This window comes from Heteronotia binoei, chromosome 9 (assembly GCF_032191835.1).
Source record: "Heteronotia binoei isolate CCM8104 ecotype False Entrance Well chromosome 9, APGP_CSIRO_Hbin_v1, whole genome shotgun sequence".
Lineage (NCBI taxonomy): Eukaryota > Metazoa > Chordata > Lepidosauria > Squamata > Gekkonidae > Heteronotia > Heteronotia binoei.
Window position 1 is genome coordinate 93,193,149 of NC_083231.1, and position 27,471 is coordinate 93,220,619.

The 27,471-nt window shown below is 41.6% G+C and overlaps 1 protein-coding gene across 1 annotated transcript in view; it reads right to left on the reverse strand.

The window, feature by feature from the left end:
- Positions 1-952: 952 nt before the first annotated feature.
- METAP1 (methionyl aminopeptidase 1) overlaps positions 953-27,471 on the reverse strand; it is a 31,531-nt gene continuing 5,012 nt past the window's right edge. Inside the window, exons 2-11 of the mRNA XM_060247013.1 lie at positions 21,013-21,064; positions 17,676-17,788; positions 12,811-12,871; positions 12,101-12,192; positions 10,204-10,287; positions 8,784-8,922; positions 5,260-5,391; positions 4,194-4,337; positions 3,133-3,198; positions 953-1,949 (exon numbers count right to left, since the gene is read on the reverse strand). Coding sequence (XP_060102996.1) covers positions 1,786-1,949; positions 3,133-3,198; positions 4,194-4,337; positions 5,260-5,391; positions 8,784-8,922; positions 10,204-10,287; positions 12,101-12,192; positions 12,811-12,871; positions 17,676-17,788; positions 21,013-21,064 — 1,047 coding nt within the window. The 3' untranslated portion in view covers positions 953-1,785. The remainder of the gene's footprint in view (positions 1,950-3,132; positions 3,199-4,193; positions 4,338-5,259; positions 5,392-8,783; positions 8,923-10,203; positions 10,288-12,100; positions 12,193-12,810; positions 12,872-17,675; positions 17,789-21,012; positions 21,065-27,471) is intronic.

Sequence of the window (27,471 nt, forward strand, 5' to 3'; positions counted from 1 at the left end):
TACACAGTTTAAGTCACATCTGTACTCCTTCTGCAAAGAAACCCCAAACCCTAGTGAAGTTAAGTGTTAAGGGTTCTTAGCTCCTGTCTGACACACAAGGTCAGGAACTGAGCAGAGAATCTATGTATTGTGCCCATGATTTGATGACTTGATTTGTCATTACTCATTTACAATTCCCACCCTCCAACACTGTAAGAATAAAGCAGGTATTAAGACCTTAACATTACAGTAAATCCCTTTCATTAAAGAATTTAGGATTAAAGAGGAATGGCAAAAAAGGCCAAACTAATTCATCACTTGTCAACATCAGTGGTAATATCCACATCTTGTGGTATGAGTTCATTACTTGTGTGGGAAGATTATACCACCATTACATTGTAGCTGACCTGAAGATTATTGTTTATTTGATTGATGTGACTGTCCAATTTGGGGTTCTTTCAAGTGAATTATATGTCCCCACAATAGTTTTATTTTGGTGAAATAGTTGCTGTGGATATCTGGGCTATTTTCACTTGTTCCTCCAATGCCTGAAAAAAAAATGGGGGGGCGCGCAAACAGCTACATGATATCGCTGCATGTTTCATAATGCAACCGTACTTTCCCCACTGCATACAGAATTATGCTCATGGCCAGCCGTGGAAGCTTTCTTCCCACAATCTGCAGTAAAGTGATCTTTGGCCACTGAAAATTGAAAGCATCCATACTAAATTAGGGGAGGGGACATACACCCCGCCACAGACTCAACTCCTGATTTACCAGGTCCCAAACACATACGGTAGTTCTTAAATCACAGGCAGTGCCATTATGTTCTAAGAGGGCTCCGTGGTAGAGAACTACTTGATTGGGGCAACACACAGAAGTCACTGAAGACTGAAAAGAAACCCCCTCCCAAATCAGTCCTACCTCTTTGGGACACACCTATTATTAGAGAATACATATTACAGGACAAGAATTCTATTTCAATTTTTTTTTTATGTAAGTGTGACACACAAACCTTTGGAGCATCATTGGCTGTCAAGTAATACCCGTTTTGAGAGGCTGCACTTGGTGAAAGCCTATACCAGGCAGGCTCTCAGTCATTCTGTGTTCTCCCCTCCATGGACAAAGAACCACCATGTGCAGTTGTTAGCCAAAGAGAAACAGGCCTATCAGTTTAACCAGGTGGTCATGATATTTCCACATAAGTTTCAGCAGAATGCGGAAGTGGGAAAGGCAGCACAAAATTCAGAAGGTACACTTGACACAGCAACAGATAATACTTTCTAGCATACAATCCCACCTCTGAATCCTAAGCAGACAAAAGCCCAGCCCATTAAAACAGTGTTTTCAGCAATAGCTAAGCAAGGAGTTACCTTTGGAACAAGAAAAGTTTTTTTAAAATCTCAGGTGGCACTTGTAAAAGCAGAGAGGCTTATTTTCCAAACCTTGCATTCAGAGTGAAAAAAATTACCGTACATGTGCCAGCCAGTACTTTGGCAATGATAGAACTGCCAAAAGCCCAGCTGAGGGAAAAAAAGTGGTACCATAAAGGACAATGAATTTTTTTTAAAAAAAAGAAAGCTCAAACATTATTGTTGGGTAACAGATGAGCAAAGAAACACTCTTAAAACCTATCTGCTTTTCAATCCTCTGCATCACGATCTTCCAAGACATGAAATGCAAGGCTGAATTGCTCTCGCCTACTGTCAACAAGAAAACAGGTGATAAAATCTCCCCTCTGGCCTGTACTTTAGTAAATGCATAGTACAGAGGACACTTGGTTCAGGCCCCACAGCTTGGCCTAAGTTAGCACTGGGTCATGAAGTGAGGGCGAATGCTATCCAGCCGCCGGGTTAAGATTTCACATCCAGTATCTGTGACCAGAAGAGTGTGTTCAAACTGAGCAGACCGCTTGCCGTCACGTGTTACTGCTGTCCAGCCATCGGGCCAAGTTTCATCTTGCCACCCGCCTAATGAAAAAGGAGATTAAAACCAGGCATCAGGATTTTTAGTGAGAAAAGCAGGCTCTTTGGTTTTGGAGAAAGACAAGCTAAAATGCTCAAGTATTGAGACAAGAAGTTGTGCACCATTTTATCAGTGGTGGTGGTGCAAAGTGCTATCAAGTTGCAGCCAATATATGGTGAACCTGGAGGCCTTTCAAAACCAGAGACATTCCAGTGGTGGTTTCCCATTGCCCACCTCTCCCTGCATAGCAACTCCGGACTTCCTTGGTGGTCTCCCATCCAAGTACTAACGAAAGATGGCCCTATTTGGCTTCCAAGATCCGATAGGATTGTGCTAGCCTGGAACATCCAAGTCAGGGCATTCTCCCAGGACCTTCAACTTTTTACCTTATCAACAAGTCTGCTATACATGTTCTTCAATATTCTCCCTCCCTTACAAACCTCTTGACTAAACCTGCTCCTTTCTTCTATAGTCCTGTGGCCAGGTAGCTTCCTATGTGGCCTTCTATGCCTAGAAAACTCTGGATCATTAAAGCTGACAGCACTTGCTTTTGGGGGAAAGAAGAGTAAAACATCTAGTCTCTCTGAGCCTTTCTGCAAATGATGACGCTATTAGTGATGTACAGGACTTCTGGTATGATACATACATATATAAAAATTCAAACATACCCTTGCTTGTACAAGTGAATCTTGTTCAGTGCCAAATTAAATCTATAATCTATAAAAGATGTATTGGATATTCAGTGCATAATGAGAACTGCAGTTTCGTAACTGTAACATTTTAATGCATTTCCTTTGATGACTAAGATACAGCAGCTGTTGCATAGTCAGAAGTGAAGCTTAAAGGAATAAAACTGAGCTGTACTAGTATAATATGCCCCTTGCAAACAATCATGAAGCGAAGAGTCCATAAGCCTATTCCTGATGCTGTTGTAGGGCAGAACAGAGTTGGTAAATGCTTAAAACATGCTGCAAAGTATAGAATTTGTATCCCATGAGACGGATCCTATGATTCTGTTGTAACTCAGAGCCGAGCCCTGCACTGGTGAAAGGCTCACATAACAGAATCACAGCAACATCAGCAAAGAGGAGACTATTACTGTTACAATCCTGGAAATAACAGCTTCACAGTCCAACCAAATCAAAGAAGATGATAGTTGTACACAGAACCTCTTAAAGGCAGAATTACCTTCACAGATCATTGGTTCTATTGTAAACGCGTGACCAGGCTTCATCACACCAACAGCCTTATTTTCTGAAAAGAAAGCAGAATGAGAGGGAGTATTGTGCAGGGAATGGGGAACAGCAGAGAATAAGAACTAGGTAATGTTGGGGAAGCTTAACCGCTTCCATGGTTTCCAAGAGCATCGCAGTTGAAAAATATTCATTTTGCCACAGAACTTGGATGGCATGTTCTGTGTCACAAAGTTATAGTTATGTCTGACGACAGAGGTGTGCAGTCTGTATAGGAGGGGAAAGCACATTACACAGCTAGTAATTTTAAATGCAAAGCATGAACTTTAGTTCTGAGGTGGTGTCCCAGTCTCTCACGCAAGGCCATAAGACAGGACTCTTCAACTTTGTTGAAGCTATGGCCAATTTCTGGAATTTTGAAAACAGATTGTGAGCACCATCACAAAATGGGTGCCATGAGGTAGAGAGAAAGAAGCTGGCACAGCCGACCAGAAAATGGCTGCCATAAAGGCTAAAGCTAGTCACATTTAGGGTGTTCTCTATGATGGAGGCACTGTTTCTGAAAGGGTGTTCCCAGCTGACAAAGGTGATGTCTGTTGCTCCAATAAGACGGAGGAAAGCCAGGATTGCTTCTTGGCTTTAGTAAAGATGGAAGTGGGTGCCAGGAAACACATTGGTGGAGACCATATTGGGAATCATAGAGTTGGAAGGGACATCCCGGGTCATCTAGTCCAACAATGCAGGAAACTCACAAATACCTCCCTCCTAATCGGTACCATGAAAATAACAATAATGTCATAGCAACGGTGAGATAAAGACCACCTTTAACGCTTTCACAAACCTTTGCTAGATTTCCCACCATTTCAATGTCATTTCAGTAAAATGGATTCAGAAAAATATTCACAAGCAATGGGGTATAGAATTTTATTACAAAAATAGGAAACAATGTGCTTGTTAACTACTTAACATGTAATACTTGTTAACATGTAATACTTAACATGTAATACTTGTTAACGTGTAATACTAGCATGCAGTAGACATTAAGTCCATACTTACTGGCATAATGTGGCACATTGGGAGCAGTATGGAAAAGTTTATGAATCCCATGCCCACAGTAACTCCGAACTACAGAAAATCCATTGGCTTGAGCATGTTTCTGTATAATATTTCCCAACTCTCTATACCGGACACCAGGTTTTACTGTAAGATAAAGCATGTGCTATTTTACTAAAAGGAATTCGAACACCACTTCTCACAGTCTTTTTTAAAAGGTCATTATTTTGCATTTATACCTGCACATGAGCTCTTTTCCTACTGCTCGTGTGTGTCCCCTTCCCCCATACAAGAGGAAGTTTATGACTAGAGAAATCTGAAGCAAGGACCCCTCTGATCTAAAACTTCAAACAAAATGGAAAGTACTCAAATTGAGATAGTTACAATGGAACTGATTACCTACATGGCATGCAAACTTACTCCTTCCCCAGCAATTCTATGAGTAGACATTTCTAGTTACGGCTTTGTCCTCATTCATGTTATTTAATTTTGGTTATTAACTTTTCAATGCCATGGCCTCACATTAAATCCTTGCACATGTCAAATGTTCCATGGGGAAAATTCCCCCCCACCCCAGCAGCTGAATTCACGCAGGGGAAGGAACAGTTCACTGACTGTGCTTTTCAGAATCTGAAAGGTACTTATAAAAAAAGTACAAGTGGATGCAGATTAAATGTCTGAGCTTGTCTCTGAAGACTCATGGTTATTTTACATTTATCATAAAGCAAGGTTGTGCAAAGGTAACACAGTCCTAGCATGATAAATGTACTATGTCAGTCAGATGTCTGGCAAGAAATTCTGCACAATGGTTTTAAATTTTAATGGAAGGGTTTCCACATAAGGCTTAACTCAAAAGGGGGCAAAGCCTTTATTGTAAATATCTTTTCAATAGGTCTGAACAAAATAAAATTATACCTTTCAGCAACAATCTGGCACAAGACATGATCTGGGATTAAGAGAGTTTAGAATGGCAGCAGCTGCCTGCAGTTCTGGCATTCTACCCCTGCCATGTCAGAGATCCCCCATTCAAGGAGGAGATGTGAAGCGAGTGGCTCCAGCAATCCCTTACCTGCATCGATTGCTTGCATTAGGCACTCATAGGTTGTCTGAACTAGTCTCTTTGCACCCTCATCAACTTCTCCAACATAAAATGTCTCATTGAGATCCCCGTGATAACCATTACGATAAACTGTAATGTCCACTGGAAGGAAAAGGAAAAACAAAGCTGTAGTTGTGTTCTGTGTTCCCTCTAAGCTGTGTGTGCAACTGGCACAGGAAGCCCCACTCATCAGCAATCTGGATCCATGCAGGGTCTTGCACTGCGCATTGCCCATTTTAAGACAAGAGCAGTTATATTCTCCTCAGGATGTGAACTGCTATGCTCAGTAGGAGGAAAATGAGAGGGGACCTCGGTTGTGTTCCCACATTTGAAAGATAATGGCAATACACCATAAAACTAGCAAGCACTGAAAGGGAAAGAAAATACACTGGGTTGGATCCAACCAGCTTTTCCCCCAGTCTTGGCTAAGTCCTCTCCTTATATCACTCCTGTCCCATATGCCTTTCTGTCCATGTAGCTCCCACAATTCCTAGCATAGCTTTTCTGATGGTCAAAGAAAATCTATTTCACATGAGTGGAAAATCTGGCTGCACCCCCACCCATCAACCATGCAAACCTATCCAGAGTTACTCATCTAAGCCCTCTGATTTCAAAGAGCTTAGAATAGAGTAGCTCTTCATATTGTCCCACCAAAATCAAACTGGCCATTTGTCATTCCACAAACGTGTTTTTATTATGGGCATAATATGGATGAAGGACCAGTACTCAGTAAAACTCAAAAACAAAAACAAGAAATTGCAGCCCACAAAACCTAGGTGTTACTGCACTGTGCAGCAGAACACCTGGTTTTGCATTCAGGAAATCTCAGGACTCTATCTCCAATATCTCCAATTGAAACAGAACTCATCTAGCAGGTGCTGGGAAAGTTCTCTCTATTTTCAAGGTCATAAGAATCTGCTGCTCACTGAAAGCAGACAACACTGAGCTAGATGGACCACAGGTCTGACTCAGTGCAAGACACATCACAAGCTCAAGATCAGATCTGGGATGAGAAGTGAGCTTTATACAGGTCCTACTCCGAAGTGGCAGGATTCAAGTCATTCATTCCAAAATAACCACTGGAACAAGCCAGTATTTATTCAATGTTGAACTTAGAAAATCCCTGCATACAAATCAGATGTCAAAGTACATGAATGCACACTGTCCAAGGAGAATGCTTGCATTCTCTCTAGTACACTCTCCCCTCTACCCCAACATACTACAACACTGAAACATTCCTGCAAAACCAAGAACGTTCCGTAATTTCCATGTGTTCAGCACCGCTGTCCACATACATTCGACATAGAAGAAGAGAAGAAGAACTGCAGATTTATACCCCGCCTTTCTCTCTGAATCAGAGACTCAGAGCAGCTCAGAGCAATCTCCTTTATCTTCTTCCCCCACAACAGACACCCTGTGAAGTGGGTGCGGCTGAAAGGGCTCTCACAGCAGCTACCCTTTCAAGGACAACCTCTGCCAGAGCTATTGCTAACCCAAGGCTATTCCAGCAGGTGCAAATGGAAGACTGGGGAATCAAACCCGGTTCTCCCAGATAAGAGTCCACACACTTAACCACTACACCAAACACACATATCCCTTCTCATCATCTGTGGTTAGTTACCATGCCAGCATTCATTAGCACCAGCAACATCAGTAATCAGTGCCCTTCAGCCATTTGAATTCAAATCTGAGAGTCAACTCCATGTACCTGTTCAGCACAACAATTGCTAATTGTCTACCCTAATAAGCCATTATGTTCAGGCACAGCATGTCTACACACCAAGCTTTTAGAAATGTTTAGAGCAACCCTCATAGAACATAGCCATATGCGGCTGGAAAGCAATTAGCACATAATAACATACTATGATTTGGTCTGCTTGCCTTGAACGTATTGGGCATAATATGCACCTTTGCTTTCCTTCATTTATTGCAACTGAAAGATGTGGTTTCTATGGGATTTTTAGTTCTCCTAGCAGGCATTACTGAAATGAAGTAGAGCCTGAGTACAGTGTGAATTGACTTTCTTCTGCACAGCTAACCTCATCATTCTCAAAGGCAGTTTGTTGCTCAGGGTGAGAGGCTGTTGTTCAAAGACACTTGGCACCTGTAGAATTAGATCCAGGTGGTTCAGCCATGTTGGTCTGACACAGAAGAACAAATGTTGAGTCCAGTGGCACCTTTAAGATCAACCAAGTTTTATTCATGGTGTGAATCATGTCCGTGCACACAAAAGCTCACACCTTGAATAAACCTGTAGAACCAGTTGCATGGTTTTTGGGATTTCAAAATGATTCAACACAGCTCTTTTGGCACAGCAGGAATACAGAATACTCTAAGGTTAATTCCACAAATTATACCCTGCTTTTCTCTACCCTGAGTCTCAAAGCAGCTTACAATTGCCTTCCCCACAACAGGCACCTTGTGAGGTAGGTGGGGCTGTGCGAGTTCTCCAGAGAGCACTGCGATCAAGCGCAAAAAATCTTTTAGAAATCCCTGGGCCAAAAGAAACCAAATTAAAAACTACCAGAGAACAGGCGTTCTCTACAAAGGCCCCCCAATGGTGTAATCAACTGCCGGAGGAGGTGCGGGCCCTACAGGATCTTAACCAGTTCCATAGGGCCTGCAAAACCGCCCTCTTCCAATTAGCTTTTTAAGACGGAACTCCTGATAATATCAATAACACCGAGCCATCTTGCACATATTTTGATTGTACTATAATGTTATACTGTTTTATTGGTTTTACTGTTTAAATTATTAATTATTGTATTCTGTTTTATTTGTATCATGGTTTTACCATGTCTTGTTAGCCGCCCTGAGCCTGCCTAGGCGGGGAGGGCGGGGTATAAATAAAAGTTTATTATTATTATTATTATTAAAGAACTTTGACTGGCCCAAGGTCATCCAACAGGTTTCATGTGGAGGAGTGGGGAAGTAAACTCAGCTCTCTAGATTAGAATTCACCACTCTTAACCACTACACCATTCTGTCTCTCTGACTTGCAAGGCTACAAAATAAGCAGTGTGCAAATTCCCTGGTCCTGTTAGTAATTCCCTACTGCAGAAAAAAGAACAATATCAACACTAGAAACCTACATCCTGCTTTGCCAAAAGGGTTAAATGAATAATCCTGAATGGGGTTGTGAAGCTCCCCTCTCCCCCAAAATGCTAAAATATGAACATGAAAGAGAGGGCTTTGGCATGTACAACAATAAAATTCTGTACCATTAAAAAACCTTATTTTATGATTCATATAGCTAGCCAAGACAAATAATTATATTAACATGAAGTCTGAAGAGCTTCTCAGTAAACTTGTTAAAAACCTTCAAGATCAACAATTTTTCAATGGATAGTACGGAAGTGGAAAACTCAAGAGAAGGGAGGAGAATCCATATAAAATAAAATACTGATTATAACTTGTCCAATGATGATGTCCCTCCAAATAATCAGCATTTTTAAAGAAGGAGATTACAGTTATACTTTTTTCAAGTTTCTTACCATTAACAATATCTCCCTCTTGTAAATGCCTCCTGTCTGGAATTCCATGGCATATCACTTCATTTACCGATGTACAGCAAGACTTAGGAAAATTATAATAGTTCAGTGGGGAAGGATAGCAATTTCGGGCAATGCATGCCTGTAACAGATTTTAAAATATCCATATTACTCTTGAATAACGACAAGAATTTTTGCAAAAACACATATTGACCATAAACACAATTGTTTGGTTACATGCTCCACTGAAACCAACAGTGCTTATATCCAAGTAAACATATTTAAAATTCTACCAGTAACTTTTTACAGAATCAAGCATTCTGATGGTGTACACAGACTTTGCACTGAACAGAATTACCTGAAGAGCTGTATGCAACTCAACACCCTGCTATCCTGTACTATACATATAGCTGTCCCACTTCCGCACAGCTTATGTTTCCAAGAATGCCTCACTAAATTCAGTGGAATTGTCTACCAAAGACTATAAACAGCTAGCATAATTAAGTGGCTGAGAGGCTCGGCTTTGCATCAAGTTGTCTTTGGGGTCACATCTCACTACTGCCAATTTTATACAGGCAGTATCAGGCAAGTCAAACAACAACTTTCACTGCCCATTTGCAATATGGAGATAATACCAATTAATTTTATAAAGGAGGGGCCATGGCTGACCATCTGCTTTGGATGCAGAAGTTCCCAGTTTCAATCCTCAGCTTCTCCAGTTAAAAGGATCATGTAGAAGGTGATGTGAAAGACCCCTACCCAAGACCCTGGAGAGATGCTGCCAATCTGGGTAGCCAATATTGACTCTAGTAGACTGATGTTCTGATACAGTATAGGGCACCTTCACATGTGTTCATGTGTGCAGCTGCTCTGAAAATACCAATTTAATGAAGCATGTTGAACACTTTAAAAGTGCGATCTTAACGCTAAGCATTATTAATGCCTCCATTTAAGCAAGTATGTTTTGCTACTGTTAATATGTTCTCAGGTTTCTGAGGCCTTCAAATGCATAACATAAGATATCACACTGAGCTATTTTTCATGTGAAGGAAAACAAAATTTAAATGGGTGTCACATCAGACCTCTTACAGCTTCCTTGAAAATGTGCATAAGAGTACCCTGTCCTACTCTGTGGAGAAGGCCAGCAAAGAAGGAAACTTCTCATTGCCGGTTAAAACTGGATACCTCAAAAGAGAGTAAAAACTAGATGCAGAGAAGCAGTCATCTTTGGAGCAGATCAACAAATCTTTGGCAGTCTCCTGTTTGGACTGTTCTAAGAAATGCATTTCTGAATTGCTAATATGATACATAAACATAACTGTGCAGGGTAGTCAAATGAGACATTTAATACAAAATACAATGGATTAGACAGCATTAACAATATAACAACAAAAATCCTGATACCACAGTGAAGAATCCTTACTAAATGTACTGCATGGTCTATTTCTTCAGTGGTCACACCTGGCTTCACCATCATGGCTGCAACATCTAATACTTCCCTAGCAAGCTGCAAAACAGAAAGTACAAAATTGAGAATGTACTCATTGAGAATCATATCTTGCAAAATCAGTTGTCATTTGGCTAATCAGAGGAGTTTTAACTATTATGTGATAAAACTTCTTGAAGTTCTAACCAAGTAATCAGCAAGTGATGCTTCTTAAATCATATCCCCAGAAATCAGCAGAGAAAGGTGTGACAGACGGAAGGTTGTCCTGCCTCTGAAAGGGAAAATAGCCACTCACTTGAGCCTATGGAACTGCTACACCACCATCCAATCACCTTTGAGAAGGGGGATGGAACACTGGAGGCAAACACAGCAGGAGGGGAGTTCAGTTCTGCCTCAGGGAGAGGGCAGTGAGAGTTCAGGTTTGGCTCAGGAAAAGAACAGACTACCAAGCAGACTGCTTGGTAAAGAGGGGCAAAGTGAACAGCTCTACCTCCAAGAGAGAATAGAGTACCCAATTGCTAGGCCTCTCTCTGGCAACGAGCAGACCTTGTGCCATTTAGTCTGTCTCTTGGAAAAGGGCAGGGTGGTGTGGATGGAGTCCTCTGTTTGTGTGTGTGGATGCAACCTAGTGGCTTAGTCAGCAAATGCCTGTTTATTCTTGAAAGTATTAAAGCAAATTGAAATGGCTCTTGAAATTATTGTGCCTCAGACAGGTTTCTCTTTTGTCTATCTGGAGTCCTGATCTGTTCCTGGAAACCAATCTGTGAATAAACAAATCTTCTTTGTAGTTAATATACGATCCTTGCCTCAGGGACCTCCATATTCTATGGGTGCACCACAAAACTTACCTCACAACAGTGAACCCAAAGCCTAGACAATTGCTAACTTCACAACACCTGGCAACTGAGGGGAAGGTTTATAGTTTAAAATAAAACTGCCCCTCCCCAATCATAGGAGGCTGTGTGGGTCCCCTCAGTTGATAGCCTGTCACAGGAAGTAAAACTTTTTGGCAATTAGTTGATGCCAGAAGGATTGCCTGAAATTGACCCCACTTTCTTATTAATTAATGAATAACAGAAGTACTCTGTGATTGCAAAAAATTCACAGTGCTATGATGAACAAGTGAAGATGAAATATACAGTTCTGTGAAGCATTGTTAGTGGTTCATCAGGGGATGGTTATTCTCTAGGCCCAAAAGTTGGTGGGAATCAATTTTTCTGTGTGTCAGGTTTTTAAAAATATTCTTTAGACTTCATCACTGAACAATCTATTACTAATGTTGGCTCCAGTTTCTGCTGCAAAAAAATATGCTACTATAAGAGAAAAAAATATTCTACTATAACAACTTCAGATACCAGTGCTTCACTAGAGGGCTTTCATGATAGGCCTCTATGGCAAAAAGTCACAAGAAGTCACGGTTATGCCGATGATGAGGAAGTAGATCAACAGAGAGATCCCTGATAAACACAGATTTTAGGATTCTTGGATACTTGGAGGGTTAACAAGTGCCCCTTTCTGGTGCTAGAACACACATTCCTCTCACTTTTAAAAGAAGCCAAAAAGTATAACTATCCTCATACAGCAAGAGTTCTTTTATATCAATTACACATGAATCGGAACACTGTACTACTGCCTTTCAATCAGGACTTGAAAGGGCAATCCTGGAAAAAACGAAATGCAGTTGAGGACATCTGAGCAGATGAGATGGAAAGAGCCTTGTAATTGAGGAATCAAAACCTATGTTAAACTCATGTTATTTCTCCACAACTGTTTCCTACAGTACAACTGTCTTCCCTTTTAGTGTGAATCTCTGTGCAAGTATCCAAGCCACAATCTCTATATTGAGCTTAGAGCATTTGCAACATGAACTTACCCTACACACTACTCGCATCCCTTCTATATCTTCTGATGAAAGAATCTTTATTTGTGAAGTTCCTTTAAGGGCCTGTTCTGATTCAGACATACCTAAAAGGAAATATTTGTAAAAATGATGGAATTTAAAACATGCTTCATTTAACACATACATACACTCATTTCTACAACATCTGCTAATGCAACTAAGACAGCACTTTTCAACACAAGAACTGTAAAAGTTTTATAAGGATAAAGGAGACTGAAAAGAGAAATTATCCTCTTTCAGATTTTGACAACTTGTATTTTCCAATGTCAAAAGAAGGGCCAACCTAAGTGACCCTTTAATGAACCTTAACCATGCAACTGCTGGTCATTTCTGGAGTTTTCCTCATGATGATTATACAGGAACAAGATTTTTGAAAGATGCCTCTAGTAAGAAGCCTGAGACTGAAACTACATGGTGGATCACCAGCTTGATTATTCAAAAAAGGCACAGAGCCAATGCTAGACTGAGACTTCAAAAAAAGTACCTCTGTTTGAAAGGCTCACTAGGGAATGTTTTTGTTGCTTTGTGCAGCCTCATTTTCAAAAGTCACTAAAAAGCTGGAAAACACACCAACAATTTGATCTGCCCACCCAGAACAAATCTATTATGAAACTAAAGAAACTTAGCATCATCTAAAGCAACAGAAGCTTAAAAACTGAACATTGAACTGTGTTTGCAGTTACCTAAGGGGTGATCAGCATAATCCGGCCTTTGAATATAACTCGGCACAGGCCTTGTAGGCATCTAAAGAAAGTACAAATAAAGTAAGGTTTATTTACTTAATTGCATGGGTAAGAACAGCTTAAAAAAACAAAATAAATGTTTGCACATTCAAATAAAGCAGGGGTGGCCAACGGTAGCTCTCCAGATGTTTTCTGCCTACAACTCCCATCAGCCCCAGCCATCAGCCATGCTGGCTGGGGCTGATGGAAATTGTAGGTAAAAAACATCTGGAGAGCTACTGTTGGCCACCCCTGAAATAACGTATATACATTAAGCACAAAGCCCCTCAGCTCTGACTACTGAAGACAGGTCATATCAAGAGATCTTATGACACTTCCAATTGAAGTCCAAAGCAGTAAAATATTCATCAGAACAGAGCTTCATGGTTATGAGGCTGCTCTAAAAAGAAATTAACCTACTCTTTAAGCACTTTGACATAGCAACTCACCACTCAGATGTTATAACAACATTTCTTGGATGATGATGGAGACTATACTAGGACTAATACAGATGGATTCCAACCATAAAAGGCTTTATGGATCCAACCAGCAAGCTGAATGCTGTCGTAAATGTTGAACTGATATTATAGCACAGTGATTTTACTATGATCCTTCAAGTAACTTATCTAGCGAGAGCACACTGCATTAATCAGCAAAAGGTGAAGCTTCCAAACAGGCAAAATACTGCTGTGTGGAACACCTCAAGGAGAAAGCCCTATTGTAAAGACATAAATTACAGCAGCCAAGTCTGCATCTTAGAAGAGGCTGCAAACTCCACAAATGATGGAGACAAGGAAACATCCTCTTGGCTGGCGGTATACCCCGACATTCCGGGGGCCCACAAAGGATGAGTTTGAAGCATCTGATGATTGCAGGTACTGAACCACCTCGATTTTTATTTTTTTTCCCTTTACATTACTTATAGTCTGCCTTTTTCACTGAGTCTCAAGGCAGATTACACCATATATCATTTTTCCTCTATTGACCATCATTACCATCGTCTTGCTTAGAAGACGACGACTTGCAGATTTATACCCCGCCCTTCTCTCTGAATCAGAGACTCAGAGTGACTTACAATCTCCTTTAACTTCTCCCCTGCAACAGACACCCTGTGAGGTGGGTGGGGCTGAGAGGGCTCTCACAGCAGCTGCCCTTTCAAGGACAACCTCTGCCACAGCTATGGCTAACCCAAGGCCATTCCAGCAGGTACAAGTGGAGGAGTGGGGAGTCAAACCCTGTTCTCCCTGAAAAGAGTCCACGCATTTAACCACTACACCAAACTGGCTCTCTCTTAAATTAATGCACCATGACTAGACATTGAGCAATTCTTTCTCCATCTATGTTGAACTAAAAAGACAAAATGGAAGGTGACACTTATGGGAAATCCAACAGCAATGCTTTGCTGCTTTCATCTGTTATACAGCAACAGAAACTGCAGCTCAATTTAGCCTTATTGCAAACAAAAAGGCTTTGCTATAGCAGATTACCCACCAGACCAGAATACCTGCCTGTTATCACTGTTTTTTGATTTCATATCTCAGGTATCAGTCAGCATTCTGATTCTGTAGGAAGGCCAACAGTTGCTGTCACCCCAGCTTTTCACCTCATTCTCTTAACACAGAGCGCAGTTATATGATCTGAGGGTCCCCATACCAGAGATCCAATAGGTGTTGCAATATCTAGTTGAACAAATCAAATTGCTAGCTTCATTAGTGGCATATGCTCATCATTTTTCCAGTTCAAAAAACTGTGCGCTAAGGAATCATAGAATCATAGAGTTGGAAGGGACCTCCAAAGGGATCTGTTGAGGCTGGGTGAGTGGAAGAGTTCTGAAAGAACTCAAACGTGAACTTGTGGATCTCTTGACAAAAATATGTAATCTTTCATTAAAATCTGCCTCTGTTCCTGAAGTCTGGAAGGTAGCAAATGTCACCCTCATCTTTAAAACGGGTTCTAGAGGAGATCCGGGAAATTACAGGCCAGTCAGTCTGACTTCAGTACCGGGAAAGTTGGTAGAAAGCATTATCAAGGACAGAATGAGTAGGCACATTGATGAATACAAGTTATTGAGACAGACAGCATGGGTTCTGTAAGGGAAGATCTTGCCTCACTAACCTGTTACAGTTCTTTGAGGGGGTGAACAAACATGTGGACAAAGGGGACCCAATAGATGTTGTTTACCTTGACTTCCAGAAAGCTTTTAATAAAGTTCCTCGTCAAAGGCTTCTTAGTAAGCTCAAGAATCATGGAGTAAAAGGACTCTTGTGGATCAAAAACTGGCTAATCAATAGGAAACAGAGAGTGAGTATAAATGGGCAATCTTCGCAGTGGAAGACGGTAAGCAGTGGGGTGCCACAGGGCTCAGTACTGGATCTCATGCTCTTTAACTTGTTCATTAATTATTTGGAGTTGAGAGTAAACAGTGAAGTGGCTAAGTTTGCAGATGACACTAAATTGTTTAGGGTGGTAAGAACCAGAGAGGATTGTGAGGCACTCCAAAAGGATCTGTTGAGGCTGGGTGAGTGGGCGTCAACGTGGCAGATGAGGTTCAGTGTGGACAAGTGCAAAGTAATGCACATTGGGGCCAAAAATCTCAGCTACAAATACAAGTTGATGGGGTGTGAACTGGCAGAGACTGACCAAGAGAAAGATCTTGGGATCGTTGTAGATAACTCACTGAAAATGTCAAACAGTGTGCGATTGCAATAAAAAAGGCCAACGCCATGCTGGGAATTATTAGGAAGGGATCAGCCAGTATCATAATGCCCCTGTATAAATCGATGATGCGGTCTCATTTGGAATACTGTGTACAATTCTGGTCACCACACCTCAAAAAAGATATTATAGCATTGGAAAAAGTGCAGAAAAGGGCAACTAGAATGATTAAAGGTTTGGAACACTTCCCCTATGAAGAGCTTGGGGCTCTTTAGCTTGGAGAAACATCCTGCGGGGTGGCGATAGAGGTTTACAAGATTATGCATGGGATGGAGAAGGTAGAGAAAGAAGTACTTTTCTCCCTTTCTCACAATACAAGAACTCATGGGCATTCAATGAAATTGCTGAGCAGTCGGGTTAGAACGGATAAAAGGAGGTACTTCTTCACCCAAAGGATGATTAACATGTGGAATTCACCGCCACAGGAGGTGGTGGCGGCTACAAGCATAGCCAGCTTCAAGAGGGGATTAGATAAAAATATGGAGCAGAGGTCCATCAGTGGCTATTAGCCATAGCATATTATTGGAACTGTCTGGGGCAGTGATGCTCTGTATTCTTGGTGCTTGGGGGTGGGGGCAAAGTGGAAGGGCTTCTAGCCCCACTTGTGAACCTCCTTTTTTGGGGGCCACTGTGTGACACAGAGTGTTGGACTGAATGGGCCATTGGTCTGATCCAACATGGCTTCTCTTATGTTCTTATGTTCTCTAGGGTCATCTAGTCCAACCCCCTGCAGAATGCAGGAAACTTACAAACACCTCCCCCTAAATTCACAGGATCTTCATTGCTTCATTTAAAAGCTCCAAGAAAGGAGAGCCCATCACCTTCCGAGGAAGCCTGTTCCACTGAGGAATCGCTCTAATGGTCAGGAAGTTCTTCCTAACATTGAGCTGGAAACTCTTTTGATTTAATTTCAACCCATTGGTTCTGGTCCTACCTTCCGGGGCCACAGAAAACAATTCCACACCATCCTCTATATGACAGCCCTTAAAGTACTTGAAGATGGTGATCATATCACCTCTCAGCCGCCTCCTCTCCAGGCTAAATATGCTCAGCTTCTTCAACCTTTCCTCATAGGACTTGGTCTCCAGACCCCTCACCATCTTCGTCGCCCTCCTCTGGACCCGTTCCAGCTTGTCTATATCCTTCTTAAAATGTGGTGCCCAAAACTGAACACAGTACTCCAGGTGAAGTCTTACCAGAGCAGAGTAAAGTGATACCATTACATCACATGATCTGGACATTATACTTCTGTTGATGCAGCCCAAAACTGTATTTGCCTTTTTAGCCACCACATCATACTGTTGACTCATGTTCAGTGTATGGTCCACTAAGACCCCTAGATCCTTTTCGCACATACGAATGCTAAGACAAGTCTCCCCCATTCTGTAACCATGCATTGGATTTTTCCTACCTAAATACAGAACTTTACATTTATTTCTGTTAAAATTCGTTTTATTGATTTTAGCCCAGTTTTCTAGCCTGTCAAGGTCATCCTTTATCCTGTTTCTGTCTTCTATTGTATTTGTAACCCCTCCGAATTTAGTATCATCGGCAAATTTAATAAGCATTCCCACTATTCTTTCATCCAAATCATTGATAAAGATGTTGAACAAAACAGGTCCCAGGACAGATCCATGAGGCACTCCACTTGTCACTCCTCTCCAAGAGGATGAGGAACCATTCACAAGCACTCTTTGGGTGCGATCTGTCAGTTACCAGTTACAGATCCACCTAACCGTAACAGGATCCAAACCACATTTTACGAACTTGTCAACAAGGAACCCTACAGGTAAAATTATTAAGTACTTGAACATTCAGCAAAGGATCCCATCTTCTCACGTCCTTCCTTTTGCTTATTCTCCTTCAGCATGGTTCATTTGCATTCTTGGGAAATACTTTTGATCTTGTAACTGTGGGTCACTATTTAAACCTTCTGCTATCCCAGAAGCCATGACAAGCATAAACTGTGTAGGATGTGTGCTACCTGTGCAGGTGGTTACATAAATGTATTTTGCTACTGGGAAGTCTAATGGCACAATCACTAAGGAATTTCCTTGCTGAAGTTTTTGACTACTGGATTTAAAAGCTGAGACATCATTTCAGTTATTTACCAGTGGGTAATGTGGCCTGAGTTTACCAGTATATCGATAGCCAGACCAAGGATCTGTATTAATATCACCATCTACGGTCCAGGCAGAAACTTCCCGTTTCGCTTTTTCATCTTCTGCAAAACAAGTTACAAAACAGCAGTTATGGGACAACCTGCCACCACCCACATCCAAAAACATAATGTTCTCTGTTAGAAAGGAATCTGGAAAGTTAATAAGAAAGAGCTATAAATCTAATTCTCTCCCTCTTCTTAAGACTTAAAATATGCTCTAATATATTTCTAGCATTGCTTGTTCCTTATATTGAAGGCACAATCCCATCTACACAGCATTTCCTAAATGGTTCTTACTGAAATTGAATTGTGATATATAGGTGATATAAAGAGTGCCACAGGAACTGTAAAAAATATAGAATAGAAATGCAAAACAAAATCTCTCTGTTCCTACCCACCTTATGGAATAGAACCTGAATCGAAAGCAAGATCTGAGCACTTTAAAGACCAACAAAACTTTCCAGGGTGTATGCTTTTGAGGGTCAATACTAAATCATTTTGTTTCATATAATTTGCAATCTGCAGACTCATTCTCACGAAGATGGACTGCAGGCAGAATGCCGTTTCAGGTCTTATAAACAAATAGAAATGGTTCACATCTGTCGCCTCAAGTTTTATTGGTGCAGGGAATCATTTTTTTTTTTAAATGGTGGAACATCAAGGCATGCCCCCATCAGTATTCTGAAGTGGTATAGCATAGTATCACCTTGGAGACAACAAGTTTAATAGCAATAATTAGTGCAAAATTATGATGAATTTCAGAAGGACTGCCTATTCCAATAGCCTTTTAAAATCCAATTAACAATGGCTTGAATATACCAGTAGAGATGTAAAGGGCAGGGGGTGAAATCTGAGGGGAGAAATCAGGAGTCAACTTTTTTCAATAATTGCACGGGGGGTGGGGATGTGAAATGTTGGAGACCACCTGGGAAAAAACCTCCAATGCAATATTTTTCCTCTTTTGGAATAAGTGAGGTTTTTTTTAAAAAGGTCACTGAAAATGCATGAAAAGTTTACATAAGAGAACGTAAAGCAGTACATAATGATAACTCCTATGCATATTGAAGCCATATGCAATATCAATGGCTAAGGATCCATAAAAACAAAAAAGGCCTCTTCCCTTTAATAACTCAAGACCCCTATAGGCCAAGGTGGCTGCAATTGGTCAGAAGCAACTTAGAAAGTGTAGGATTCTCACTTGAAAACCTCTTGGCGCAGAGCTATGCCAAAGCAAAAAGTATTATCAAACAAAGAATCTGCGATATAGAGAGACAAAGGGATCTAGAACAGGCCCCCTCTTTTTTAGCAGCTACTGAGACCAAATATGTTATGAGGACGGCCAAGTACTTTTTTTATTTGGAGGTACCAGCCCACAGAAGAGCCTTTACGTTGGCTCGATGCGCAGCCATGCCCTCAAAGGTGCTAGAAGGGAAATATAGAAAAGTCCCATATGAAGACCGACGCTGTCCTTGTGCTATGGGAGAGGTGGAGTCGATGACTCATATGTTTTTTCGATGCCCTTTCCACCAAGTACAGAGGGATAGGTTTGTTTCCCCGTTTGTAGTTAAACCAATGGCAGACGCGGACGAGGCATGTTTGGAGAAACTTTTGGTGGATGCAAGTCCAACTATCTCTAGACAGATAGCTAAATTTTGCCATTATCTTGTGAAGTTCCATACTAAGAAACAAGAAACTGCATGTCTTGTATGATCTCTTGGAATTTTAGTTTATAAATGTTTTTATATACTCTGATTTAAAGGATTTATATAAATTGGAACTGACTTGAATTTTAAAATTGGTTAAATTATATTTTAGTTATCTTGGATTGTATAGGTGGGGAAATGTTTATGTATTTTATTGTATTTTATGTTTTTTTAGGAGGGTATTTTATACTATCTTAGGTATTTTAGGAGGGTTTTATATGATGTGTTATAGTTTTTATATTGGTCTATGACTGTAATAAAGTTCATTCATTCAAGCCATATGCAACATATTTTCAAGGATATATCTACAGTTTAAATATGACTGATTTTGGCAACAATTAATATGCTACCATGTGTTTGATGGTAATATTAAAGGGGTCAGCATTCTTAATGTTCTAAACTTAACATGACATCCAAATATGCTGGCAGTACAGAGGTGTCAAACATACAGCCAGAGGATTGAATCGGCCCATCTAGGGCTCATCTGGCCCACAAGCAATTGGTACAAGGGAGGGAAGGCAGGAGGCTGCTTGGGGGAGTGGTTGGGGTGGGGGGAGAGACTGGGAGGGCAGGCACACATGGTAAGGTTTGTGTGATTGAAGCTACCAAGAAATAGAAAGGAAATCACAAGGGGGAAAGACTGTGAGGCTAAGATAACATAGTGCGAGGGAATGGTGGTGAAGAAAACAGAGGTGTAGTGTGAGGTTTTCCCATCCTGCCTCTTCTGACCGCAGCTTATTGAGGATTGGCGAAGCCACTACATGAAGAGGCAGGGCCAAGCAGACCGCACTGCCACCACCACACTAAACAGTGATTGTAAGGGGAGGTTGGCTAGAGCAGGCATGCGGAGCAACAAAGGGACAGGGGCTGGTAGGGGGAGAGAAGGAGGGCAAGCACATGGATTGGGAGGCAACTAGGCTGTCTTGTACGTGCTGGTCTCAGGGGAAAGACATCCTGGCCTCAGAAGGAAGTAGAAGAGTGAGGGAGTGCTGCTGCCACATATCTGAACAGCTATGGAACCAGGAGGCAGAGTGAGTGGTGGGAGGATCAGAAATGGCAACCTCCCTTTTCCTCCCACACCTGTTCTCAGCCCATGAAGGAAAAGGGGTTGTGAGAGGACAAAAAGCACCTCTTGAAGGTTTTGGAAACAACTTCTCCATCAGGTCATCCCCTCAGCCCTGCTTCTTCTGTGGAAAATGCAGGAGGGATGAGAACAAATGTTGTTTTCTAATTTCAATTTTTACTTTTTCCAGTCGCTCAAATGGCAAAGATAACAAGTTTGAAGCTCTTTTAAATTCCAGAAACAAGTCAATTAGTACAATTTTATATGCTAACAAAGTTATAAATGGTCTCTTTTATGTTGTTAAAGCAGCAAAATAAATTTAGGTTTTACAGAAAAGATATTTTATATATATACACTTCAATTCCCTCCCAAGTTTCAGCTTCTTCTTTCTTCAGTTTTTTCTTCCCTCTCAGGGCTTCACATTTTCTGAAAATTTTACATGTCTAGTTGCCACCAATAAAATGTAAGTGTTAAAAACAGCCCCAAAAACAGAATGTAGGCAAGAGGACGTTTTTGCTTACTTGCTTTCTTGTGCAGTAACTTGTGAGTAGCCCAGCTTCCCTTAAAACATTCCTAGAGGGGGGGGAAAGCAAATGATATAAATTGAACAATGTCTTGGAATGTGTTCTCTCTATGAGGATAAATTAGCCCTGCAGGCTATGAAATAAACCATGTAAAACAAAAGGAGAGTAGGTTTTCATCATATTGCAATCTACTTTGATTAGCAATACTATCTATGTGCCAATTGCAATTGCTGTGGGAAACATCATTGTAGCAGATCTGTTTCTGGTGAAGACTCATCTTTAATAGTATTTATCTTACTTACTTCTGGTACTGTGATACATGAAATGTGGTAAAACACTGCACTGCCAGTTATGCACTTACTCAACATGCAAGATTTCACAAGCTATTCTTCTACAACATCATATCTCTAGTATCTAGTGCCCTCATTGCTACTGACATTGGAACACCTGCTTCTGTCAAACCTAGCACCTACCTGGTGATCCAATTACATTTATTATCCCACACCATATTTTCTCAATTTCTGAACATGGCTTTACAAGCAACCATTTACTATACTACATACAAACACCTTCTCTGAGATTACTATTATCATCTTATGGAGAAATTCTGTATCTAATGACATGATGCAGCTAACCTATTTTTTCCCCTACTCTCATGCAAAGGACAATGGGATGTCTGGTATCACACTGGAGCTCTTCCATTTTCTTCTAATATTTGCCATCTCCAGAAATCATTCCTATAGCTAAAGGTCATTAACTCTGCCACTTATACAAACAGGAGATTACATCTTGTGGCTTATTTTGTGCAGCTCTTCCATCTTCTTGCACTGGTTTCTTAGAAATCTAAACATATTCCTCAATACATTTAGTTAGAAATGAAATCAACTTACAAACAGTAAATGAGATCTTTCTGCAACTGAACTGCATTTTGGCACTACTAGAATGGCTCAATCACAGTCGCAGAGCTCCTATGCAGGAGACTCTAAATCCTGGACCTTCAAAAGGCTTACAGGTAATATATCCAATAATTCAAAAAAGTTGCAGTTCATTAAACCTATAGATGAAGAAAAACTTGAGCAGAAATCTGCTTGTAAAATGACATTGATATAAAACAACCAGATAGCAATATATGTCTCAGAATCAGCCAGCTCTTAAGAACAGAGTCTCATCCTACAGATTTCACCAAAGTTGAAAAACTGGCGGATTTGTGGTCAGGGGTGAGCAGGACTTGAATTCAGCAGGAGCTCACAGGAGCACAGCTCCTGAACCTTTCTGAGGGTTCCATCTCCTCCTCCCCACCTACCTACCTTGTCCCTTGAATAGTAGGTACAGCTGCCCTGGATAAGCTCCACCACCTATTTTTCTACAAAACAACCCCGGGTGTGAGACTGCTTCTCACCTTCTCCCAACCAACAATTCTGCAAATGTTAAGAAAAATGCATATATTTCTTTCACTGTTTGGAATAACAGTCACCAGAGCCTTTGTCAATGAGGCTATCTACCCAGTAATACAAAACACAGATGAAAAGACATCTACTGGTGATGACCTGCGAACACTTTTCTCCAATAAAGTTCATAATAATTTGTCAAGATCTTCAAGTCTACTTCATGGGTTACCTCATAAAACTGCAAAAGCATAAATAAAATTAAAATCTGTCCCTATTACATCAAATAGAGAGGTCCAGGTGGGAAGCTGTGTTGGTCTGAACCAACAGAACAAAGTTGGGAGTCCAGTAACAACTTTAAGACCAATAAAATTTTATTCACAATGTAAGCTTTTGTGTGCTAAAAGCACACTGTTATCTGATGAAGTATGCTTTTAGCACACAAAAGCTCACATTGTGAATAAAACTTCATTGGTCTTAAAGTTGTTACTGGATTCCCAACTTTGTTCTATCAAATAGAGAGGTAAACTCAATAGACAGCCCAATTAGGAGAATGGGCTGTAAAAAGAGTAAAAAACAGTAAAAAGAATGGTTCAAATGTTCTTCTATTCTCCAACATTTCCCAAAAGCCAGAGAATCAGCAGAGCAGTGATGACATCAGCCAAATACAGCAATCAGATTCAGCCCTTCAAAAAGAAAGATCAACAGAATCCCCGGCATCAGGTGATTTAGTGAACTTGACTGTTTTTTGACCATGAGATAACATCTGAAATATCCCCCTGGTTAGCATCAAGGAGAAATGCTAATAGCTGATATTGAGGTGGTTATTATCAAAGCAATGAATCCATTATTTCTCAGCACCCTTTCCTACATACCATCAAAAAATTTTGGGGAATGATATGAGACTGCAATGCTCAGATATTGCAGTTGTAATATTTCTAGTCAGAATATGGCTGAAGAGGAATTTGGCTAATAGCCAAAGAGGAGCCTAACAATTATGAGAGCTTTAAAGTCAGTTTGATTTCAAAAGAACACAAATGTTTATGTAATGAGGAGAAGTCCATAATCCAAGACTTCGTTTCCAAAGTTAACCAGGATGACTATGCTTTAGAAGCAAGGAATTTCAGCCGTCCTACATAGTTAAAACCAAATAGCCTGATTAGTAAAACATCTGAACTTATAAATGTCAACAAAGACGACACTTTCAATAGGTTGGTTGATTGTGTATTTTGTTATGTTTGAGCTAATTTGATTGAAATTTAATGTATTCCTAGGATTGAAACTGTGGTCTCTTACAGTATTATCCACTTTTCCAGCTTTATTTTAACTTAAATTTTTATCATAACTATAGCCACTAGCAGTTTTCAGGAACAAATGTGTCATTTAAAAAAAAAATCCACCTTACTTGCTGTTTTTATTTATTTATTTATTTATTTATTTAAGATTTATATCCCGCCCTTCCCACAAGTGGCTCAGGGCGGCTTCCAATAGTAGATCCATCAAAATTACACATATAAAGGGATCCATATTTAAAACAGATAAAACAGATAAAACAGATAAAACCCTAGTTATTAATACACATAAATATTTCAGCTATATATAAAAGGAATCCAGCAAGTTACAGTAAAATTCTCAAGCTAAGTAAAGGCTAGCCGGAAGAGGGTCGTCTTGCAGGCCCTGCGGAACTGAACAAGGTCCCGCAGGGCCCTCACCTCTTCCGGCAGCTGATTCCACCATGTAGGGGCCATAACAGAGAAAGCCCTTTCTCTGGTGGACTTCAACCGGGCTTCCTTCGGCCCAGGGATAGTAAGGAGATTTTGTGTTCCCGACCTCAGTACTCTCTGGGGAACGTGCGGGGAAAGACGGTCCTTCAGGTAGACAGGTCCCAAGCCATATAGGGCTTTAAAGGTGATAACCAGCACCTTGTACCGGACTCGGTATATTACTGGAAGCCAGTGCAGGGTCCGAAGACCCGGCTGAATGTGTTCCCGCTTTGGGAGACCTAATAACAGCCGGGCCGCGGCATTCTGCACCAGCTGCAATTTCCGAGTTCGGGACAGGGGCAGCCCCATGTAGAGGGCATTACAGTAGTCTAACCTCGAGGTGACCGTGGCGTGGATCACTGTTGCTAGGTCGTCGCGCTCCAAAAAGGGGGCCAACTGCCTTGCCCGCCTAAGATGAAAAAACGCGGACTTGGCAGCGGCTGCTATCTGAGCCTCCATCTTTAGGGAAGGCTCCAACAGCACCCCCAAGCTCCTGACCCTGTCCGCCGCTATCAGCGGCGCACCGTCAAAGGCTGGTAGGGGGATTCCCCCTTCCGGACCACGGCGACCCAAGCAAAGGACCTCTGTCTTCGCAGGATTAAGCTTCAGCCCGCTCAGTCTGAGCCATTCAGCCACGGCATATAGTGCCCGGTCTAGATTTTCCGGGACGCAGGTCGGCTGGCCATCCATCAATAGATAGAGCTGGGTGTCATCAGCATACTGATGACACCCTAGCCCGTACCTTCGGGCAATCTGGGCAAGAGGTCGCATATAGATGTTAAATAACATCGGGGAGAGAACCGCCCCTTGAGGCACACCGCAGTCAAGTGTGCACCTCCGGGACAGCTCCCCCCCAACTGCGACCCTTTGTCCCCGACCTTCAAGGAAAGAGGAAAGCCACTGTAAAGCCAACCCCTGAATCCCTGCGTCGGCGAGGCGACCCTTCAGTAGCCGGTGGTCGACCGTGTCGAACGCCGCCGACAGGTCCAACAGCATCAGCACCGCCGAGCCGCCCCGATCCAGATGCCGTTGAAGGTCATCCATTAGGGCGACCAGCACCGTCTCCGTCCCATGTCCCGGGCGAAAGCCGGACTGAAATGGGTCAAGGATGGAAGCATCCTCCAGGAAAGTCTGCAGCTGCATCGCCACTGCCCTCTCGATGAGTTTGCCCAAAAAGGGCAAATTTGAGACCGGCCGATAGTTTGCCAATTGGGCCGGATCTAAAGATGGTTTCTTTAAGAGGGGACGGACCACAGCCTCTTTAAGTGGCGTTGGAAAGTGCCCTTCCCTCAGGGATCTATTTATGATATCCCGTATAGGATATCTAAGGTCACCCTGGCAAGATTTAATAAGCCAGGAAGGGCATGGGTCCAATTTACAGGTAGTTGGGCGAGCAGCTAAGAGTATCCTGTCAACTTCCTCCAGGCTGAGGGGGTCGAAGTCATCCAGCGTATAATCCGAAGACAGGCTCGGAGCCTCGGGTTCACTAACTGTCTCAAAATTGGCAGAGGAGTCGGGGCGGAGTGACGCGATTTTGTCCACAAAAAATTTCGCAAAAGCCTCACAGCCTATTTCCAATTCAATAGAATTTGGTCTGCCTTGCGGCAGTGTTGTAAGTCCTCTAATTATGTCGAACAATTGGGCCGGGCGCGAAGTTGCGGACGCAATCTTAGCCGCAAAGAACGCTTTCTTTGCGGCTTTGATTGCCATCTCATAGGCCTTCAAATTCTCTCTATAAGATGTTCGGGTCACTTCGTCTCGAGTACGCCGCCATTGCCTCTCTAGCCGTCTGAGTCCCCGCTTTTGTTGCCGCAGCCCCTGGTTGAACCAGGGCGACGGCTTCGGGCGGGAACGCAGAGGGCGCTTGGGTGCGACCTCCTCGATGGCCCTGGAGAGCCCATCGTTCCAGGACTCTACCAGATCATCCAGGGAGTCGCCAGCAGGCCAGGTGTCCCGAAGAGCCGTTAGGAACCGTTGCGGGTCCATCTGGCTCCGCGGGTGAGCTAAAATACGCTCTCCGCCTAAACAGGTTTTGGGTGACACTCCCATACGAGCCTTAAGGGCTGTTATTTATAGTATTCCTTTATTTGCTAGAACTTAATATGTAGACTGTAATATAATATTGTTATCTGTACTATTCAACAGTCAACATTTTAAGAATAAAGATTTTAAAAAAGGAAATCTAAACATTTGCTCCTCAATACACTTAACTGAAAACCACAGAACTTACTTCAAAGTGACAACACTTGAAATTAGGGTGCAAGATGGCCAACGGCTTTTCTGCTGTAATAACCCTCCAAACAAAGCAAGCATGTTTTTGCCTGAGAAATACTACAGCTGCCTTTGCATAAAACTTTAAATACAGCAATTTAGCTCCAGAGCCAACCACAGTTTTAAAAAAAAAAACACTTCAAATTTTCTTCACTTTTCTGACATTTCCAAATCTTCCCAATTTTAGTCTTACCCATGCCTTCCCAACCATACAAAAATATGACTTATATCCCACCTGCATTATAAACAATTGCATTCCAAATGGACGTAAGAACCCAAATTAACAGTGCAATCTTGGTAAGAAATAGGCGGTTTATTACTGGTGCTCTGCCTAGTGATGATAGAATTAACAAGTGGGGAGAGAAGGAAATGCTTGGTGCTGCTTATTGTTCCTTCTAGATGTTGCACTATCAGAACTACACAGGAGAGAGAGATTCCCAGACTCCCCCATGAGAGACAGGCACACCAAATCAGGGGACCTGTAACTTACAGAAGCCTTTCTCTAGAAGTATTGTTTTTTAAAAAACCCTCAGTATTTACCTGGCAGACTTACTACCCTTCCACTGAAGGGCTATACATTTCCATTTATGAAGAACACATGAAATGACAATCCCTGGCTTTAAAAGAGGTATTTTGCATGTAAGCTTGGATTCCTAAATAGAGCATTAGAGATAATTGTTTCCCAGCATCTTATTGGGAGACTACAGACATCTTGGGGCTGTAACCAGGGATGCCAGTCAAGTCACTGGTCATTTGTTCCCCATCATTATACAGCTTTGTACTGTTCTGTTTGTGTGCAAACCAAGGATACTGTAGTTTTAAAATAATCCCATAGTTAGATGTAAGATCAGTTAATTCTGAATTTTGTATTTGACCATTGTGTTTTGGGTCCAAATATAATTTTCAAACTAGTAAGTAATTTCATTTTTAAATATCCTTGTTATCTGCAAAAGAATCCTTCTTCAATGAGGTAACAATTTTGAAGCATTTCCAAGCCAATAGCCATGTTAAACCTCACTGCAAATGACAGACATTTG